The following is a 21,831-nucleotide window of genomic DNA, read 5'->3' on the forward strand; positions in this document are numbered from 1 at the left end:
TACTTATAGAGTTCCCCTAGATAAACTGTTGTTTCAGCTCATTTCATTATCGTGGAAGTGGCTGCTCAGTCTGGCTGGCTTTGGATGCTTCTTCTTCTTCTTGATTTTAAAGATCCTAGCCTCCAAAATACAATTTTCCACATGAGAAGTTCTCATGTGCCTCTCCAAAACACTAACTCCCACAGTGCAAGCATCAGCTATGGCTTTAGTCATAAACATGACTGCAGTGGCCCCAGTGTCCAGTGGCCAATACTACAACACGTGGCTTGATGTTCTTAGTTTCTCCCAATTGCTCCAACATGTGTTTGCGCTGATGAGTGAATTTTGGCCATGCTGAAACAGGCAACAGCACTCAATGCTCAGACGTTCCTGACAAAATATAATAGGTTTAGGTTTAATGCCCCCATGATATGTATTGCAAAGTACGGTGATCCCTGTTGTGTTTGTGTTGTCCAACAAGTGGAATGTTATTCACTGTGATTCCTCTGTGACTTATTGTCTTATTGTGTCATTTCCGATCACTGCAGTCTCAACCTTGCATGCATCTTTATATAGTTTTATAACAGGTCATGTGTTATACCACTTTGATCAAGGCAAGCTGGTAGAGAACTGAAATGAAAGAAACACTCTTTGATTCGATCATAGCATGTATATAAAGATGGATATGGGATTAAGAACGATCCTTTATGGTCTGTCACTGGAACCATATCGTGATTAAATCACATATATCGAGATAGACATGCAATAACATGATCTAAATTAATAACAAGCATATAATAACTCTAAAATTGTTATGTAAAATAATGTTAAAAATAGTTTCCTCGAACAAGCAATTTGTTATATTTTTGCAGTATACTGAAAGCAGCACGAAGGCAGAACGGAGTAAACTTTATGTATATATACATAAAGTGCACAGAAGAATTCACTTTTAAAACTAAAATATTTTTAGTTTATATTTTGCACCAAATTTCTTAATAAAATGAGAAGATACAATTTGTATTTTTTCATTTGTTCATACAGGAGTATACAAACATAGACTTTACCATGTGGTTATTTCATATGGACCATTTTTTTTATTTAGTGAATTAACAGAAAACATGCTTTATCGTAATATATATTGTTATCAAGATATGAAACCTATACTGGATAGAAGATTTTGGCCTTATCGTCTCCAGTTCCTCCCACTGTACAAAAGTGAGGCTAAATATCCCAGATAACGGCGCTGCCATGTTGTAATTTTGGTGCCAGAGTCTGCGCAGTAGGGAGCAGGCAGTAGCGCTGTTTCATCAAAGTCTCGCCCCTACACACGCCTGACCTATCCCGAGTCGAATACAGCTTGCAATCACAACGTTTCACCATGTTTTTATAGGTCTCCTGATGTGAGTGTGCTTTTCCTGGAGCAGATGACCTTATTTGAAAATCTGTGAAGGCTTGATGTCAGACCGCCGAGAAAGTAGAAAAAACTGTTTGAAAGGAGACGTTAAAAGGAGTCTGTATCCTGAGCAGAGCAGTTGCTTCTACATATGTTTACCTCATTATATGAAACGTTGGTCATCCAACATTATAACAATATATATATGACAGAAAATAAGGAAAATTATAATAGGTCCCCATTTTCTCCACTGTCACCTTTTAGCCTTTATTAGCCACTTCACTACAATAATAGAAAGGTAAATCATGTGAACAGAGTGAAGGGCAGTGAACAAACCAGGTACTCCTTATTGTAAAGACACTAAAGTAATTACTCAGTGCGTTTACATGCACAGCAGTAACCTGAAAAGGGTCTTTCCCCGGTTCAGGAAATAATCAGATTATTGAAGTTCCCCACATATACATGAAAGGGGGTTGAATGGGAATATGACCAAGTAACTCTTCCTCCGGTACAGTAGGTGGTGCTTCGCCAACATAGAGCTGATCTGAATGCGGCCGAATGCCTTTCGGACAGAATTACGACAGAAACAGGTTTTCTTGCTAGTGATGTTAGTTGCCATGGCAAAGTACTCCCTCGGTTTAAAGGTAGCGCTCAATTAGTGTTTATTTCACGTTGTTTTTGGTGCCGTTTTTGGCCCCTGCCACACAGTGAGGTGTTGGGTGGGGGTTATAAACCACAGAGCATGTGCAGACGCGAAACCCAGTAGTAATCCGGTGACGGCTGTTTATATGCATGAATAATCTAGGTACTGAAGGAGTTACCTAGGTCTGTTAACTGGGATACGGTGTTTACATGGTGTTTGAGAAACCGGAGTATAACCGTGACCCGGATATAATCGGCTTTTTAAACTGCATGTAAACGCACTGGCTGTTTATATGTCACACCTGGAGGTCACCTAAATGGGGAGGGAGTGGGTTGACAAAAATCTTTGATGTCTCTCACTTAACAAAAAGCCACTGCACCAGTGAAAGAGTATCTGTAGCACTGTGGTTTCAAATAATGATCTTCTCAATTAAAATGATTACAAAATGCTAGTCTTGCTTTTGCATTCTATGAAATAGAGTAAAATTTAAGTTAATTGCAAATGCATTGTTTTACATTCAACAAAATGTAGTTATAGAAAGACTAATCTTTCTTGAGCTACATAATAATCTGATGCAAAAAGTTGCCCAATTCTTTTGAGTAGATCAGGCAGGATATGTTTTATCGTGTTGCATTATCATCTATGACAGAACACAAGTACAATGAATTGATAAAGGGGATTCCAGATACATCTATACCATTTGAAATATGGGTAAACATTTGAATATTTGAGGGTATGGATCTTTTAACGGCCATGCATTCAACAATCCTCATTGGATGAAATAGTTTCTTAATGGAACCCTTTTCATCCTTACAAAGAACCCTTTCTTCAGAAGAAATGAAAATGGGTCTTAATGGAACCCTAAGTCTTACAAAGAACCCTTGAAAAACACTTTCTTGAAAAAAGTTTTCTTCAGATGCAAATAGTTCTTAGCGGAGCCTCTGCCCTTAAGGAATAATCTTCCTACTACATTAAGAATCTCTTAAAAATAAGAACTGCTGGAGGAAAAATGTTTTCATGAACTCATGCACACAATATGCTGTACTTGAGTCAGTTATGTTATACGAATGCTTCACATCGCATAGTCGATTCCCATAAGAAATGTTTTATGTTGAGTACTTCACAATGACAAAAGGTCAGAGTTGTCTCCTCCTATATGTTACTTTAGCTTTCTAATTAAATGTCCTGTTTCAATCCCTTGCAACAATATAAATCATTTTAAATAACAGATGATATATGAGGTAATGCAAATGAGATGCAGAAAGTGGCTATGAAATCCATAACATGCAGCTGCATTTACTATAACTGCTTCATAAATATTGCTCCTAACAAAAATAATAGCTCGTGAAATTCCGGTAGCTTGGAATCTTTGCCTCTCAGTGATTTTTGGCTCCTCTAAACTCTTCAGAAATTCAGTTTCTTTGTGTCAAAAGTAAAAAAACATTGGAACATTTTGAAACTCTGAGTGCTTCATGGTACTCTGCTAAATAGCCTTTAGCATTCTTTCACCCCAGAGGACACACACACGTAAAGCTATTACTTCTATAGAGCTGCTAACATAGAAACTAACAGTGCAGAGTGTAAGATGTAAGTTTCTCAAGGAGCAGCATTCCTCAGACACGACAACCTGGTGAATGGACACAGTCTGAAGTCACTATCCCAACTGCTTATTAATCAGCTCTTTCTGGCAAGGTTCCTCCTGGTCACCAAGTCACATGACCACTTAACTGGGACATGGCAAACTCTGTGGAGGAGGAAAAGCTTCTCAATAAACTCAGCCTTTACATGTTTGCAACTGTAGGTATTGCTACTGTATGATGACTGTGCATTATTTGATAGCCAGGAAGTGAAAGTGAAGCCATGTGCAAACATTCTCATCACCTTCAGTATGAAAAATAAACACCAAAAAATGATTGTCATTGCACTTTCTGCCAATGACAGATTTACCCGGCAATGTTTATATGCATTTCAAATATCAACATTTCATACATTTCCTCCAGGAGAAAGTATGTATGTTTCCTTTTACCCATTGCCTTTCTGTCATCTTACACATTAGGGATTATAACACAGCGATAGTAGAATAAAGTATTAATGTAATTAAAATTATTATATGAATATCTCCTGACATTATTTCCCCTTATTTATTTCCTTCTTTTTCCTTCTATGTCAATGCCAAACACAGTGCAGCACTAGTATTGGAAGTCTTCAGTGAAATTTCAGTGCTGCAAATTGACTGTTGACCCAAACTGTGTGTGAGTAAATCAATTCCATTAAAATCTTACAACAAACTTTCAACAACCTACAGATGATTCATTTGTGATATGAACCTGTGAAAATACCCAACACACGAATACAAAAAAGTAATAGTGGATACAGAAATAGAATGCAACATGGAAATCATTATCCACCATAGGAGTGAAAAAGACAACTGGACAACAGTTAGCTCCAATATCCAGTTTGCCTTTTCAGAAAACCAACTGGACATTTTGTTGTTCCAAAGAAACCGTCTTTCCACTACTGATCCAAAATGGGTGAGCTTGAGTGAGCCAAGGACAGTTGATTTCCATTGACACATCCGGTCTAAAATCATGCCGCTGTGAGGCCGGGTCAAGGTCAATTTTCAGGTATATATGGCCCAGCCTTTACCTAATTTCTAATTATTGCTATAGATCTTGAAAATAGAAGGACACATCTTTTGTTCTACCAGCTGGCTTAAGACAACCTTAGCTCAAAGTTGTGTTGTAATGTAAAGATGGCTATGGAGGGGCAGGACTTATGACCTATACTGCAGTCAGCCAGCAGGGGACGATCCCGATGTTTTGGCCTCACTTTCAGGGAGCTCAGTCCATCTTTATACAGTCTATGGTGTGCTGTTAGCACAGCCACTATCGAGCTCTCTCTCTCTCACCATGCTACTCTTATGCTATGCATCAAACTGTGTCAAAACACTAGACATGTAGTATTGAAACACCACATTTGAAACACAAACAGGTGTCACAACATGTCAATTTAAACAGAAATAACAGAAATGAGTTTTTCTGGGGAGCTCATGTGTGTTTAAGGGGAGCTGAGCTCCTTGTAGCTCCCTTGAAAGACCCCCAGGAAATGTGTGATAACGTTATTCAATATCTCAATAAAGATATTACCTGATCTAAAGAAAACATACGTTTTCTTTAGACCAGGTAATATCTTTATTCTGTTAAAAGTGTATTCTTCAGTACACTTTATGTATATATATACAGTTTACTCCGTTCTGCCTTCATGCTGCTTTCAGTATACTGCTAAAATACAACAAATTGCTTGTTCGAGGAAACTATTTCTAACATTATTTTACATAACAAAGTAAAGATTGAACTAAACACGTAAGGCACCATTAAAAATAAAGAATGACAGTTACATTATAAAGTACAGTTTTCTACTGATACTTTCTTTCAACTCACTCCAAAACCCCCTGAGTGTCTTTCACAGTGAGTTGCAGTTATTCATGATGTGCTTATTGCACAAGTTGATATTGCAATGAAAAATTATTTATTGTGCAGCCATACATCACACATCACATCACATCACACGATTGGGCTCACTGGATTCACAAGAGTCTCAGCTTTCCAGTCAGACACAATTGATGCAATTCAAAACCCAAGTATGCAGAAATATTTAAATACACCAATAGGCAAAAATATTTATACTGCAAGCAAAGTTTTTTTTGTCTTGCATGCAATTAGCACAGCATGGGCATGTCTGTAGAGAAGTGGCGGCTGCTGGTCTTTCAAGGAGGGGGAGCTAATTTTTCCAGCCTACATCATAAATGTGTTTGTTTATTTATATGTAAATTCTACCCTTCGCTCCTTTTCAAGAAAATGGTCTGTGACCTTGTCGTACCAACTAGGAATATTTTCCAGGGACTTGACCAGTGTCCTCTCAAAGGCAGCAGAGCTAGGCTGCTTGAACGGCCTTGGCCCAGCTGGAGCTGCTGCGCCAGGCTACTGTGAAGTGTGAACGCCTGTGAGTGTGAGTGATGGTGACAGGGGGAGAAGCTCCGCAGCTGCCGCTGATCGTTGGAGAAAGAAACCGCAGAGTGACAGAACCGAGTCTCCAAACACAACGCTAGTCGTTTTTAACAAAGACAAAGTCTCTGGGGATCGGTAAAATCTCCGGATCAGTTCAGAACAACGAAATGAAAAACTTGGAAAATGCTCCGGTGGATGTTTTTTCTTCAAGATCGCTGATTCGCTCTTTTAGCTGTCAATCGAAAAAAGGATTCCGTCTCAGACAGCTCATCCAATTATCATGCAGAAGCCGAGCGTACGGACCAGCCCACTGTCTCATAGACCCCCAGAGACGCTGAGCGTTCAATGGGCAGGACAAAGCCCAGCATTTATCTAATGAGCGTCTAGTTTGGCTGCAGTGGAACAAGCCGCTCTACGATTCCCCACTAAAGTCAGTAGAAGCTGAGCGTCCGACTGTGTAAAGCGCTGTGGGGCAAAAGGAAGTTGTGCCGGTTACCTGTTATAAGTAGCTGATTCTGAACAAAAGATGAAGGCTTTTTGGCACGTATTTAGTCAATGAAATGTACACACAGCAGTACATATTTCACCACTTTTTTTTTTCAGGTGACATTTTAGGGGAAGCTGAGCTTCCCTTGCAGTCTTAGAGCAGTCGCCACTGCTGTAGAGGGGTAATCTCCCACAGAACACAGAACATACTCCAGCGCTGGGGTATAGTCTGCACATGTATGCTGCACAAGTTATCATTCTTGTAAAGCTGTTTGTAATTCTTTTAGCCAATCACAGTTGTCATGGGCGGAGCAAGGTTCCGGATGCAGCAATGTTGCCCTTACAATAAATGTAGCGGAGACAGTGGGGGACCTGACATCTGGTAAAACAGACCGGTAAAGGGTAGGGGTGGGAATCTCTAGGCAGCTCATGATTCGATTTAGAGGGCTGCGATGCAATGATAAAACGATTATCGATGCATCTTGATGCATCTTTTATTTTCGATAGAGAATTCATTTTTTCACATTGTGACTTTTTTAAGGAAAGTATTGGTAATGATCCACAAGACAGATGGCCGTCCTCTGCAGAGCTGGGTCTGTCTGACGTTCCTGCCTGTAATAGGGAAGGTTTTCGTTGCCACCGTACTCTACGGGGGAATTGTTGGGTCTTAAAATCATAAATACGTCCTAGAGTGTGGTCTTTACCTAGTTTGTAAAGTGTCCTGAGATAACTTTTGTTATGATTTGGTACTATAAATAAAATTGAATTGAATTGAATTGAAATAATTTACTTCCAATATATTTTATTAATAATAAACAAATAGAAGTGATGTTACAATTCAACTGGAAGGTTGCATTTGCAAGCATAAAGAACAAAAAGTAAAGGATGCCTTTAGCAGCATACTTAATACAGAGGTCAGCATATTCTAAACAACATCAAATGCTTTCCTAATGACAAATAAATAATAGAGAATCCAAAACAGTTCAGCCGTATTTGCAGCCATGTGGCTCTCATTCACTGCTCTCATTCGGAGCTTCCATGCATCACATGTTAAAGCTATCCTACCCGTTTCCTGTAGTGATTCCATGACTTTGGTATTGGTCTCGTTGTAGAGTGTGTGGATCACTGTCAGTAAAATATCTTTGAGAAGGAACGTTGCAGTGCAGAGGCTAATCCTTGGCAATAAAAGTTGTGATAGAATGAGTCATTTGCTTCGTCTTTTGTAAGTTGGGTGGAAGTGCTTCCACACACTAGCTTTTAATGCAGAGGGCGACGGTTGGATTTCTCTCTCAGCCATCATGTGTCATGTGTCTCTGTATGTAACGCCACAGACTGCCGGGCATATGTTATGGACACAATACTTAATCTTTTAACATTAAGGAGATAGATTTAAGGGGAAATTTATTGGACCAATTTGCAAAATGTATTTAATTTTAATTGAAAATTGCCATGGAATTTGTATTGAGTAACCTACTAGTATTTAGGCTAACTCAATTATGACAGTTCTTTTCCCTCGCCAAACTTTTTACTAACTTTGGAGCATTACTTAACCAGTTTCCCAACAAGCTAGCATGACACAGTTGGTACAAATATATGATGTGTTGCATGCTGTAGCTCACAGCTGTATGCAACTGATTCTTGTCTTTAGGGGGCATTGTGGGAAGCATAGTTAATCACTATCTGTCCAAAGACATGCACGTGTTAGGTTAATTGATTACTCTAAGAATTGCCCTTAGGTGTGAATGGTTGTCTGTCTCTGTTCGTCTCTATGTGCCCTGCGATAGACTGGCATCATGTCCAGGGTGTACCCCGCCTCACGCCCGATGTCAGCTGGGATCGGCTCCAGCCCCCCGCGACCCCGACCCCAGGATAAGCGGTTGAAGCTGAATTAATTTAGTACATCTTCATGTAGGAATGTCTGAGGATGAACTCCAGTCAAGAAGCTGACTGTAATAGCATCCCATGTCAAATGTACATGATGTATAATGATTTACATGTTCATTTATCACATTTTGATATTACGACAATGTACCCCGGTGGCAACATCTACCTGCAATTGTTGTCTATCTGCCTGCTCTGCCTGTAAATTCTGCTCTGAGGCTTTATGTGCACTGTGCAGCAGGAGAGGGAAAAAAGACATTTTTCTCAGCAACAGCTCTGCCTCCCTACTGAGTAAATGGAGCCTTGCGATAAGAAGAGAACACACTCTAGCCATCAACAATGATCTCAATGTCTTAAACAAAAGGCTCCACACAAAGAGCCCACCATGGCTCCCGTACCACCACCCCTATCCATCTCTGCTCCCTACGCTGGTCATCCAATAACAGCTGTTGCTCCAAATTTTCGATCTAACTGGCTATAATTCTCGTATTTGGCTGACATGGGCTGATAGAGGAAGGACAAGGGCACAATACACAAGCCTGCGAGGGTCTTGGCCAGAAAGCCCACAAGAGTTTGTGCTGCATCCTGGCAACACAGCCAGCACTGTCTTCTCCCAGCCACATACAGAGAGGGAGGGAGGGAGGAAGCCCGCTTTGACAATGAGTCTGCCTCACTACAATATTTATCTCAAGATGGATTAATACTCTTCTTTTCTTTGTAAGAAAAGAACATGTGTTGATCCCTTTAGGAGATTTGGATATTGTTATGTTTTGCTGTTTTTTTATTTTTTACTGTGGTTGTTTGCTTTCCCTTTTTTTCCAACTTCTTTTCCTTCTTGCAAAAAAGCACAACGCCCACTGATGTCAGTATTTGATTGCTTCACACCTACTCTTTACATGTTGGAGTCTGTTCATTCAGTTATTGTGGAAATGATCAGCTGTTGGGGTTTAGATCCTTCCTGGTTTACGGGAAACATTCTGAAAGCTACTTGCATATTCAATCCACTGACAGAAACAGTGTGACCAGCTGCAGACACACAGGAGGTAGCTATTCTTTGTTTGAGCTGCATTAAGCTCTATAAACAAATTCTGAACAGGAATGGGGAATCTGTAGGCAACAGGACTAGATGTGGGTAGCAGAAGCAGTCTGGTTTCCGTTTGTGGTCTGAGTAGTATCGGCCAATCAGGTTAGAGCCTGCTGTGATTGCATGCAGGAAAACAGTCTGTGTGGAGAGCAAACGAGGAGGAACACATTGGCCAAAATGCAATAATGGAACCCAGCGGCTATTGTCTGACCATGGTTTAGTTTTTCATTAACTGTTTGTTATTATTGATCTGCTTTCATATGCAGATATCTGTTTATAGAGACGTCGTCTCTCAACTCCATTCTCCCATCTCAAGTTGCTAATTGAACCGTAAACATCGGCCGCTCAGAAGAGGAAGTCTTGGCCCAGATATCTGCTGGCTACACCTAAAGCCCAAAGTAGCTGTTGCCCCCAGAGGCTAAATTAGTGTTAGACCAATAGCCGATTGGTTTCTACTGCCTTACCTTACAAAAAACATGACAAGAGCTGTACAACTCATTCCAGGCTAGTGGTGGGCGAACCAAAGTATTTCCCAGGACTGTCAAGTGTCACGCATTGAGCATGACAGTCACGCATTTCGGTCTTTTATCAGGCACTCCCACCACACATTGTATTTCTCACGCTGAAAAATATTTTATAATGAGCTGCAGGGCAGTAGCTGCTCTCACTATGGAACCGGCAGGAATCATGCGCGTCTCCTCTGGAACTCAGTCGAGCTGCCACTTACCAGCCAATCAAAAAAAGACGGTGGCTACACAATGGCCAATCAGAAAATAGCACTATTGTCTCTGGGTAAGATTTGACCCAACACGTCACGTGATTCTTTTTTTTTCATTTTGTAACTTTACAACAGATATTACTGTTAAATCTTAAAACAATATAGCAATAGTAACAATAACAATATTTCTTGAGGAAGTGCATAAATAATAAATAAAACAAAACTGTACATAAATCATTACAGATCAAATTCTTTCCACATGTCTTTGGTTTTCACAGTTGGTGCAGTACTTTAGTGTGTCCAGGTAGGAGTTAAAATTAGGTTTCTGGTTTGCAAATTTAGTGGTATGTTTATAGAATTTACCTAATAATAAGAAAAGAACATACAACTTTTTGGTAGGAAATATATTTTCAAAATACCAACAAAAAAAAATCTAATTTGAGTTTGAGTCATATACCTAACTTTCTGTTTAAAAAGAGAAACATTTCATGTCACAGTGTTTGACTGAAAGAGCATTCCCTAAAAAGATGATTGTTGTGTTGTTTCATCTGTGATGTGACAAAAGGAGCAGAGAGGATCAATATTATCATAAATCTTACAATAACAGAATTAACAGGAAAACATCTGTGCAATAATTCAGAGACACCTCTTGCACCATATTTGAGAAAAACATTTCCAGGGTAATAACCATGCTTTTCCCCATTCTATATCAAAATAGAAATTAAATATACTGTAGAAGCAGGTTTACTAATTGTGCGTCTTTGTATTAATTGCCTTATACATCTATTATTAGTTTTATACTCAAAAAGGATGTGCGTTTCTATATAAAGCTCTGGTAGAGAGGTTTGCTGGACAGTTTCTCTGATTGCAGATGAAAGTAGAATTTTCATACCTGAAGGAACTGCATCAAAGACCAGGAAGGAAGCACAAGAATGTCATTCCCTGATAAAAATGAATTATATGTAAACAAATTACCATTCTTGTTAAACGGTTGAAAGACAAGTATTATACCATTATCGACTAAATTCTTTAAAAACAATGACTTGCATTTAAAACATATATCTTGGTTATTCCAAATGTAACATTTGTGAGGGGAAAATTGTGTTTATACACTAGGGACCAGCTTAAAAGTAACTTTATGGGAATAAGAAACGTTTATGGGAAGCTTTTCTATCTTATTATTACATCTTAATAAATAAATAAAAAAATCCTCCTAAAGCTTCAGATATATATGTTAATGTTGTGTTAAAATTCCATAATGAGGTTGGATTAGTTAAATATTTTTTAAACCATTCAATTTTGAAAGTGGAATGAAGGGTATGAAAATCTAAAACATTGAATCGACCATCGCTTAGTTTTTGTTAATGTTAGTAGGTTAATATAAACTTTATAACTTGATACGCTACACTTATTTATTGTTTTAGCTTTGTAGTCTATGCCAGTGTACAATTTAAGTGTATTACAATATTGGTACTGAAACCCCATCACACTAAACAGGCCTACTTGTGATATTTTATTTAGTTAGTACTTTGTATTGGTACCAATTCTATTAAATATATGAATACAAATATATAAATATAAATATTCCATCTACTAACTACCCAGCCATAGATACCATGAACAGAAAAAAAATACGAAAATACCGTACTGTTAAAGAATAAGAGGCTTTGTTTGTTTGAGACCATAGACTGTATAAAAAATGGACATAGCGTCTCCGCCGGGGCCCGTTTTCTCAACTTGATCCAATCATATTCGCCTCTGTGAGCCGCCATCTTGTCAGACTTTGACTTCGCCTCATTTCCTCTTACCAAAAAAGGGCATTGATGTGACATTGGGGGGAGGGAGATGCACCTGTCTGGGTGACGTTTACAGAATAAGCCACATTAGCCACATTAGCTCCACTGCTCGGGAGCTAGGCTAACAGAACACGTTACTAGATGGGAGTCCGGTGTCTTAGGCGGAGACTACACCGACTCGTTGAGTCAAGTGCAGGCAGCATCTATGAGCTCTGATTTAAACACAGTACCATGCTCTCAGACGTCAAAGCACCGACCCTCACGACATGAATCCTCCTGGTGCTCCAGATTAGCATCTAGTGTATGTGTCATAGATAGCCGGCTCTACTGTAAGTCATGGTGCAAGTGCGGCTATTTAATTAGCATAACAAAGCTAACGTTAACACGGTGTGTTCCTAAACCATCTGTTTGTACAGTCGATCGAAGAGCAAACCATCTTGTCACTTATGGAAACACCACCACACGAATGACCGCAGTCCAGGTCCAGATGACAGAGTTTGCATGCTAATAATGCTAATCCTGACAACTAGCCTCCAGGGAAATGAGGGCCAGAGGCCAAGCCCCTAATTATTCATAAACTTTAACCTCCAGTAAAATAAAAACTAGCCTGTTGCAAAAATATTCACCTCCCTCAGTGTTGTCAAGGAGATATGACCTAAACATACATACTAGAAACTGCTCTGTTCTCTTGTGGAACCAACTCCCAAGTGTCATTTGGGAGACGGACACTGTCCCCATATTTAAGAGCAAACTTAAAACTTTGCTTTTTGATAAAGCTTACAGCTAGGGCTTAAGAGCCCTCAGCTATGTTGTTATTTTTAAAGCTGAGTTTGTTCAGCTTAATGATGCTGCTATAAGCCTAGTCTGCCGGGGATAATACCGTAATTTCCGGACTATAAGGCGCACCTGACTATAAGCCGCACCAGCTAAATTTAGGGGAAAATACAGATTGCTCCATATATAAGCCGCACACGACTATAAGCCGCAGGCGTTTTGATGTGTAATTACCGTAGTATATAGGGGTTCCTGCTACCACGGAGGGGATTGTCGGGACAGAGATGACTGTTTGGGAACGCAAAGCGTCCCATTTATTAACAATAAATCTTTCAATCATTCAATCAAACTTTCACATCTTTGACATGGCGAACAGCATTCGTGCAGAGTACAAATAATACAACGGTGCAAAGTAATACAAAGTGCTCGCCTGTAACACGGCAGTAAAAGTGCAGTCCCGCGGCCGTTTACGTTATCAAAATAACCAGCCATTCATCGATGTGAAGGGTACGTGCAGCAGCTCTATTTCCTTCTTTGACAGCCAGATCGATTGCCTTTAACTTAAAAGCAGCATCATATGCACTTCTCTGTTTGTTTTCCATATTGAGGGTGTTTGCATGAACACTTCCTTCGCGCAAACTGTCGCTGACGCTCTCCTACTCTTTATTTTGCTCTCGTTACCTGACGCCAGATGTCTGCCTCGGTCTCGCGCATCCTCGGTAGTGCGCGCCCCTGGTTACCGTAAGCCGTAGAAAAGCCACACCGTTGTATAAGCCGCAGGGACCAGAACGGCTTATAGTACGGAAATTACGGTACTTTTCCCAATACTCTGACCTTCTCTCCTCTCTGTCTGTGTCATTCATGTCTCATCAATGCATGTTATTAATTCAACTTCTTCCCCGGAGTTGTTTGTGCTTTGTCGTCTCGCAGGTCTCTGCTAATGGTGGTGGTGCCTACTGCCGTGGTCCTGTGGGTAGGTATCTGCTGATGGTGATGGTTCCTACTGCCGTGGTCCTGTGGGTAGGTATCTGCTGATGGTGATGGTTCCTACTGCCGTGGTCCTGTGTGTAGGTCTCTGCTGATGGTGGTGGTGCCTACTGCCGTGGTCCTGTGTGCAGGTCTCTGCTGATGTTGGTGGTGCCTGCTGCCCTGGTCCTGTGCGCAGGTCTCGGCTGATGGTGGTGGTGCCTACTGCCGTGGTCCTGTGGGTAGGTATCTGCTGATCGTGATGGTGCCTGCTGCCGTGGTCCTGCATGACGCTTCCTGCTACTTCTATAACTATTAGTCATTTATACTGTCACTAGTCTTATATATTTTAAAATGTTTAGCCATAAAAACACCATCAGTGGTATGTCTTGCTGTATCGTAGCTGCTATTGCCCCTACTCATCATTGATCATGTTTGTCATAATTATTATCATTTTCATATTCTATCACCTTAGATGTGCCTGTTCCTACTATTCTGCTGTATTAACTGCCATAACATATAAGTCATATTCACATTACTATAGATATTGTTATGGTTGCTGTTGCTCTTTGGCTCTTTGGGTCTTTTGTCTGTCTTTGTCTTTCTCTCTTTCTCTCTCCTTTTCTTCCCCCCCAACCGGTTAAGACAGATGGCCGTCCTCCACAGAGCTGGGTCTGTCTGACGTTCCTGCCTGTTATAGGGAAGGTTTTCATTGCCACCGTACTCTACGGGGGAGCTGTTGGGTCTATGCCTACTCTGTAAAGTGTCCTGAGATAACTTTTGTTATGATTTGGCAATATAAATAAAATTGAATTGAATTATGAAACCTAGTGGACACTTGGAGAACTGCAGTTTTTGGCACTTCCTTATTGAATCAACCAGGAAATCGCTGTGGTGGGGGCTCACGAAACAGACTCACTCGTGCTTGGTGCCCGGGCATTTCTATATCCTGTAAGTCCTACCGCACTCACGAGAAGCAAAATGGTGCCGTCCTTAGGGGAGCCTATGCCACTGAGCAGCTTTCTATAGGAATAAATGGGCCGCCATTCTTGGTCCTCTGACCGATCATTTTTTTTATGTCCATGGTTAGGACACGGTAGTTTTAATTTTTTTCAGCCATGGATCCGCATCACTGCCTGTAGTTTGCTTTGATTGGTCGATTGACGTGGTGCATGAGACAGACCAGCCAATAGTGTGATTTGGCTGAGAAAAAAAAAACTTGATGTGTCTGTGAAGAGAATAGAACAGTTATAGACAGAATGTGCCCTACAGACGATACTACGATCTGTCTGCTTTGCCAGATCATCAACACATTTCTGATCTTTCAAGATCTTATATCGTCATATCGCCCACTCCATTCCAGGCACACATTCTCTGTACTATTTAGGGCTGGGAAATATGGATAAAAACTTCTATCCCGATATATATTGTCAATATGAAATAACCACATTATATATTTTCCAGCTATACAATGAACTTGTTTGCATGTACACAAATAGTGTGATGTAAAAACAAAACCCTAATCTTCAAATGATAATCATTCAAAATAGTTCACATCAGATTTTCTGAGAAATTTGAGTTGGTATATGCTTGTTATTATCAACCTGGACGATGTAATTGTACATCACAATATGATATATGATGATTAATGACCATATTGAACTATCGCCCAGCCTGTTACAGAAGCTGAGTCAATACACCACCAATGGAAATTCAACAAAGTTTGTTTATTGTTAGGGTTTTTTTTTTGCAATCTACGAAAAAAATGATTATTGTCCCATTAATATGCATACAACTGCCCGTACCAAACATATCAAACAGAGGAAAATAATACAATACATTCAGCAAGAGGGGCACTGCGAAGCTGACCTTGACATATTCACACATATTTTTCACACTATTGCACAAAGGACAGCATGGCACTATGCTGTACTCTGCATGATGTCGATTGTGTCCTGGAAATTATTGCTATATTAAAAAAAAGAGAGAGAAAAAGAACTGTGGCTCAACATACATCAACAGGAAACTGAGCTGATTTTCTTTTTGGACAAAGCCCCCCTCCCTGTGAACCGACAGAGCCCCACAGCAATTTTAGCCTGCGGCTCATGCCCTCGAGGTGCACCGAGTAGCACTTCAAGCACTTATTCGTGTCGACTGCCATCCAGATGTACAGTGATTTCTGCCACAATGGCTCCAGCCTCGGCCGTCCAACTAGTAGAGCACTTCAGCCCAGGCATCTCTTTATGTCTCTATCAATCGCTCCGGATGTTTTTCTCTGCCCTTTGGTCTGCCCTGCTCGCTACATCCACCTCACCCGCCTACAGTAGTTCTGACCTGCGGGGTCCTCTGCATATTTCTCTACACATCTGTATGTGAGCCAAAATATCTCTCTCATGAACAGTCATGATGTGCACAGTCTGCTTCTATTTGAGATAATCAGATCAGACCATTACAGGAGCTGTAACAACTTTGCATTTTAAAAATAGACTCTCAGCCCTGCATGTTAAGACACTTATGACAGCATACTTGGCAGCTCAAATGATATTTAATACAAGAGGTTTGAACTGGTAAATGTAAAGGTAGTAATAATGATTACTTGCACTAAAAGAAACGTTAACTTTGTAACATGACTAGGCTTTGGTTCCATTTAGGACCAGATTCCTGTTTTGAAAATTACCTTGAGAGTCCCAGTGCTAAGGAATCTGTTAACAAACCTTTTGTCTCTCCTCTACTTTTCGGGACAATGTACACTAACATTAAGATAATGTTTCAGACCGTCGCTTTAGCCAGACATGCTAATGCACAATAATTCCAGTAGTACCATGTCTAAAGGCCAAAATGACACTTATTAATGTACTCTCTGTAGGTTGTTTGCAAAAGACACCTTATTCTGGATGACATATGCAGGATACTGCTGCCCACCTGTAAATCTGCCTATCTCCTTCATATTTTCTTTTGCTCAATTTATTTGTTAACTTATCAAAAATGCTCGATATTTGCCTTGTCCTTACCTGTGCCCATTTTTCTGCTGCAATTACCCAATTTCCCCATGGAAACATTTACGTTTCATCTAATCTGATCAAACACATCTCTGATTCTGCAAGAGATCTGCTGATATGCAAAGGACTTGATATGAATGACACAATATTGTTGCTGTGTAGAGCATGGATCTTTCTAGATTTGAATGGTGTGAAGGGACCATTTTTGCAGGTGTATGAAAGCTGGTATTTTAAATAGCGTGGCAATGTGACACAATTCAAAACACTATCTGGCTGCCTGTTTCAGTGGGAATTTGTGTATATTTCAAAATGTTGTCTGCAGAGCACTTTTTCACTTAACACCATATCTTGCCTGCAAAATAGTGACTCTTTGCAAGCAATGATACACAGCAACAAGTGGGTGCTATAACATGCTCTCTCTGGTCTACTAAACCACACAGAGTCACTTGAAAATATAAAATACACAATTAGATTAAAAAGTGCAAAGAATCTGAGCCCCAGTTTCTTCAAAGAGCTTCAGTGTAGCAGTGTTGCTCATGCTATTCAGTGGAATGCTCATTCAGTACAGCTGAAAATGATATTTGATTAGAAGAATAAAACGCTGACTATAAATCTGGTCAAAAGCAAAATTCTGAGGTCAGCCTACTTTACAGGAGCATTAATGCAAATCCAATTTCTTAATTCGGCCACTAGATGAAGCCAGTGGTAGAGCACATCAGCGTCTCTCCTACTCCATACCTCGATATGCATCCGACACCACACCCCCCACCAGGCTGATTGAACGTGAAGCGACGACAACAACAACAACAACAACAACAACAACAATAACAATAAATAACAACAACTTCCTCCCACGAATGTACAATGATCAGTGTGACGTGCAGACGGCAGTGGGACGACACCTCAGTCCATGAGTTTCATGTCTCAGACCGGCTCACGTAAATCCAGCTGCAAAAAATATCCAGGGGACGGCAGCGTCACGGTGACCATTACTCACACAGACAAACACACGTCTGGAGAGAAGCAGCCTCTCTGTCTTCCAAACTTTTGGAATGGCCCGCGTTAATCTCGCGTTACAAAAATAGTGCCGCTAAAATTTTGCGATAATGCGTTAATAACGCTGAGAGGACAGCTAAGGAAAGACACAGGGACATTGAGAGAAAGTGTTCTGCCAAGCGATTCAGTGACTGTAAGCAGAGTCGTCTTTTATACCCATAGAAGCTCCTAAGCTTCGCCATGTTGGAAAAGCCAGTCCCATATTGATCCTGGTGCGGGCCCTTTCTTGTCGGACTGCTTTTTAACTGCAGACCGTGCTGACCGCGGAGCTCCTGAGCGCGCAACATTCTCGAGTTCCCGGTGCTTGCAAAGCCACCGACCTCTCAACTGCCAGTCAGGGTGACGTTGCACCTCTTTATACAGGGGGTGCTAAGGAGGCGGGTCTAAGCGCTGGCTGGTTTGTGTCGTAACAAAGGCAAATTCTGCATTTGCCCCGGACACTACACTTGGCGATTTTCTTTTCTATCTGTCATATTTCTGCTTATTTTATGCTATTACTGCTGTATTTGCGATAATGCTCCTTTAACTTGAACATAAATTTGTATCAAAGATGTAAACCTGTGACCTTATCTCTGCTTTTTACATTTTTTAAATACGCATCATTCAGTCAGCTCTTTATGCAAGAATCTTTAGCTACTGGGTTCTTCTGTACAGGAGTTCACCTTGTCTCTTAGAGGCCTACTGGAGGGCAGCATTTTGTCCAACTGAAGACACATCTAAAGAGCAAAGTGAGGTTTGGAGAACTGATGAGGAAAAACGACTCAGCTTCCTACCTATGTCAACTGATTCATTCACTTCATTCTATTCACCCATTCACGTTTTGAATGTCAAGGATCATTATCAAAGGACAAGGAGGATTTAACAGCATCCAGAAGTCTCTATCTTATTGTACACTGGTGATGGAGCCTGAAGAAGAATAAAGGTAAGAACACAGAAGTTGACGGCTTATAATAAAATGTACAGTTTTAAATTTCCTTAAGTAGTTTATTTGCATGTTTTAACCTCTATCTCCACAATCTAGGCGTATTATTCGATTGGATTTTTAATGTCAGGTGTAAACAAGGTCAGAAACTGAACTGCTCCGCTGCTCTCCCTTCCACGGCAAAGCTCTCTTGCCTGTCCGGAGAATATGGCTTAACCTGGGTGACCTGACCACGCAGTCGATGTGGATTAAGACCTAATACTTAATCAAGTTTGCAGCAAAGAACTCCCGGCCGTGAGATTTACCATGCGTCAAGATGACCCGCGGTTAGCAGGAGCCGCAAGTACAAGGACAAGTGTTCAATTTTAAACTGCAGGTTCATTCAAATAAAGAGCTGGGTGACACAATGCCGCCAGCACACTGCTTCTGCTTTGATTGATTTATTTATTTCAGTTGTAAAAAACGCACAACCAACGCAAAACTACTGCTGAGAAGGGCCTTGGCAGGATTAAACTTTGAGAGAAAAGGCTGCAGCCTAATATAGACTGATGTATAAATACCGAGAGAACAACTAGGCTACTGTCTTGGATACTTAGAGAGTCAAGCCACGGGCACCAAGACAGATAAAGTGCACTTCACTAATCGCTTCATTTAAGCTGCGGCTTACATGACAAGCATCTTGATGTCAGATGCAGGCGCAAACACTGTCTTCCACACGCACACGGGACTTCGTGGACAGTCCCGTCCAAACAGAGTCAGGGATAGCGCTAACAAGTGCTCACAGGATGACAGAATCCATCACTTACCTTGCTCCATCAGCAGGACGGTCATCCCGACCAGCATAGCCCAGTACAGAGGGTTCTTCATGTTTGTCGATGTGTTGTTTGTCTGCCGTGTGATGTTGTCTGTGAAAAATTAGCCTCGCAGTCTCTGAAAATCCCGAAAAGTGCTTTCCCTCAGGTCCCCGGTCCTCCTGTCTGACTGTAAGCATCCACCAACGCAGCGCTCAACAAAGTCCCTCCTTCATCGGAGAGGTTATTGGCAGCGGCGCTGAAGGCGAGCTAGCGGCGATGACAGCCACGTTTTCCGCTTAGTTTTTCAAAGTAAGATGACACGTACTGGTGTTGAGCTGTTCAGGTAGTACGCGAGTAGCACAGGCACTCTTAGTTTGAAGATAAACTCGACCTACTTCCGGTCACGAGCCGGTTGTATGCAGCTGGCTTGAAGTGGCTGTTAGCGAAGCCTTCTTTTGGAGGCGCTGCTGTCCGCAGTCCGCTAGTGTTTAACTCATGAAAACCAACATGTTTTATTTGTGTATTATCGTGTGGTGTTCAGAGCCAAATTCAAGATATTGGCAAACAAAAATAGCAAGCCAAGGAGTGGGCCAAAGGAGCTCCGGATCTACACTTAAACTTCATTTCGGGAGTGTTCAGATTGCAGCAGCGCAAGGTACCGTTACGTCCCAGTGAATTAAATGGGCTTATTTTACACTTCAGGAGTCATGATGAAAAGGGGCAGTGTTTTGGCTTCGATTTTTGCATTTCTCTCATTTCTATTCTCTTTTTTATTGTGAAATACCGGATAGTTTTATCTTCAACCTTGTGTAACTAAGGATATAATGAACAGATCAGGGACCTTTTGATGGTTAAACTCCTCACCTGTTTCATAAAGGGTCACAAGCTAAAATGATTGAGCATGAGTGAGTTCAGCTGGCTCTTTAGGCCATTTCACATGTGGGGGCGGCTGTGGCTCAGAGGTAAAAGCAGGTCGTCCTCATGTCGAAGTGTCCTTGGGCAATAAACTGAATCCTGAATTGATCCTTGTGCTGCTCATTGGTGTGTGAATGTGGTGTGAATGGTTAGATTAGATTAGATGGTATGTAGATGTCCACTGCCATCAGTGTGAATGGGTGAATGGGACAAGCAGTGTGACAGTGCCTTCGATACTCAGAAGACTAGAAGGGGGCTATATTAGTACAAGTCCATTTACATGATTTGCGGTTTAAAAACAACCCAAAAAAAGCTCATCATGTGAAGTCCCCTTTAGACATTCAAATTTTGCAATCAAAAGTCAAGTCTGTCATTGCCAGACCATACAGGACTGAGCAGAATAAAATGTTATAAAATAGTGTGCAGCCATGCACCCAGCCCAGTCTACGAATAAAAGGGTTGAAAAAAAATGTCGGCGTTTACATTTTTGCAAACCACAGGAAGGTTGATATGAAACATACTTGCCATTAAATTTGGATGTCATGTTCCAAGCTCTCAAATGACTTCAATGTAAAACCATCAACAGCTGTGATTGCCACACCTGCTGCCACATAGTAAGATGTTGGTAACCCTCCTGCACACACTTTAGAGTTTTTGACCTCATGCACATTACACATTCACTTCACTTCACTTCATTACCCCATGTTCAGTTACTTTAATTTGCAGCCACTTCAACTTACATAAAACACCTTCAGTTTGTTTGGTTTAGAATTTCTTTATTATTTTCTGGATAAAGTACACATACTTTGTTTACATCAGGGGTGTCAAACATACGGCCCGTGGGCCGGAACCGGCCCGCAAGGAGGTTCGATCAGGCCCGCAGAATAATTTGAAAGTGGAAAAAATGCATGAAAGACACAGAATTATTTTTTTTAATTAAGTGCAATTCATGAATTATCCGCTAGGGGCGCACTGTTTTGCACCATCTGCTGCTTGTTATGACTTGTTTATACCCTGTTCTCCATAGACATATAAAGAGTAGACGCCGCATCCAACGTTGGGCCGCATTTCTCGCGGCCCAACGTTCGATGCGGCGTCTACTCTTTATATGTCTATGCTGTTCTCTACCTGCCCGCGAAACCCTCATTAGCAAAAACGGCGTTATCAAAAAAGAGAAAAGTGGATAAAGAGTGTAGAATTTTCCAAGAAAAATGGACCACGTCGTATTTATTTACGGAAACGCAGGGTAAACCTCTGTGCTTGGTGTGTTTGCAACAAGTTTCAGTACTTAAGGAATATAATATTCGGCGCCACTACGAGACTCACCACAGCGCAAAATATGACAGCTTACAAGGACAATTGAGAACAGATAAGGTCAACGAATTTCTGGCGGGTCTGAGGAAACAGCAGTCAACTCT

General features: G+C 41.0%; 1 protein-coding gene across 1 annotated transcript in view; it reads right to left on the reverse strand.

Annotated features, from left to right (window-relative positions):
• The window catches only part of ntm (neurotrimin), a gene marked incomplete at both ends in the record, with an annotated part of 681,284 nt that extends 661,702 nt beyond the window's left edge, over nt 1–19,582 (reverse strand). Inside the window, one exon of the mRNA XM_083927523.1 lies at nt 19,511–19,582. Coding sequence (XP_083783649.1) covers nt 19,511–19,571 — 61 coding nt within the window. The remainder of the gene's footprint in view (nt 1–19,510) is intronic.
• Between the last annotated feature and the right edge of the window lie 2,249 nt (nt 19,583–21,831).

This window comes from Echiichthys vipera (genome assembly GCF_963691815.1).
Source record: "Echiichthys vipera genome assembly, chromosome: 14".
NCBI classification, from domain to species: domain Eukaryota; kingdom Metazoa; phylum Chordata; class Actinopteri; order Perciformes; family Trachinidae; genus Echiichthys; species Echiichthys vipera.